An 854-nucleotide genomic window follows, 5' to 3' on the forward strand; every position below is an offset into this window, starting at 1 on the left:
CGCGGCTCGAGCCGCCCGCACCAGCCCCAGCGCCGCAGACGCACCGGAGAAGGCCGCCATCTTCGCCCGTCCTCCGCGGCGAGGCCCGCGCTCCCTCCCTCGGCACCGACGCGCTGCGCCGTGGCAGCGCGCGCTTCCGGCGCTCGGCCCGCGGCTTTGCCGGTCCGGGCGGCGACCCAGCCCCTGGAAAACGGTTCCGGTGGAAGAAGTGACCAGCCCCGGACGCCGGGCCGCGGACCCAGTTCCGGGGGACCTTGCCAGAACCGGTCGTCGTGAGACGTCACTGGTAGTCAGCGCTGGTTGAGAGCATGCGATGTGTCAGCCGGACCACTTTTCCAAACATAAGGAAGCAGATGTTCTGTGGAGGGTCACGCGATGGCCCGGGAGGACCTCACAGCAGAACTGTGCCCTCTCCTACTTCCTTCAGCCCCCCCTACCCCCACCCCCAACCTCTCAAAGAGAAGCAGGGCTTTGGAGTGTGTGAATAAACCTGCAGAATGGACTGAACTCGTGGCCTAGAAAACCAATACTAGTGAACGCCTGGCCCCCTGAAATAGATAACGATTTGGGTCTCCCAACCTCCTTTCCGCAGTATTTGATGTAATATTGATAATTTCACATTTATTTAATTCAATGAAGTTTTGACTCCTTTCTCTTTGCAGAGAGAAAGGAAAAGTAAATGAGTTGCTTAACCCTCCCAAACTCTGTCCGGTAGTATTAGTACCTTTAGACGAGAGCACTGAGGTTCAGGAAAGGTAAGGACCTGGAATCCAAAGCCACACGGCTACTAAGTGGCAGTGTGGGATCTGAGCCACACCTGCCTCCCTCCAGGGGCCCCGCTGTATCCTCTGCTA

The 854-nt window shown here is 58.5% G+C and overlaps 1 protein-coding gene across 1 annotated transcript in view; it reads right to left on the reverse strand.

The window, feature by feature from the left end:
* Positions 1-217, reverse strand: part of DDX1 (DEAD-box helicase 1) — a 32205-nt gene extending 31988 nt beyond the window's left edge. The window contains exon 1 of the mRNA XM_019656381.1: positions 45-217. Within this exon, the coding sequence (XP_019511926.1) occupies positions 45-60 (16 nt within the window). The 5' untranslated portion in view covers positions 61-217. The remainder of the gene's footprint in view (positions 1-44) is intronic.
* Positions 218-854: the final 637 nt, after the last annotated feature.

This window comes from Hipposideros armiger, unplaced genomic scaffold, assembly GCF_001890085.2.
Source record: "Hipposideros armiger isolate ML-2016 unplaced genomic scaffold, ASM189008v1 scaffold_0, whole genome shotgun sequence".
Lineage (NCBI taxonomy): Eukaryota > Metazoa > Chordata > Mammalia > Chiroptera > Hipposideridae > Hipposideros > Hipposideros armiger.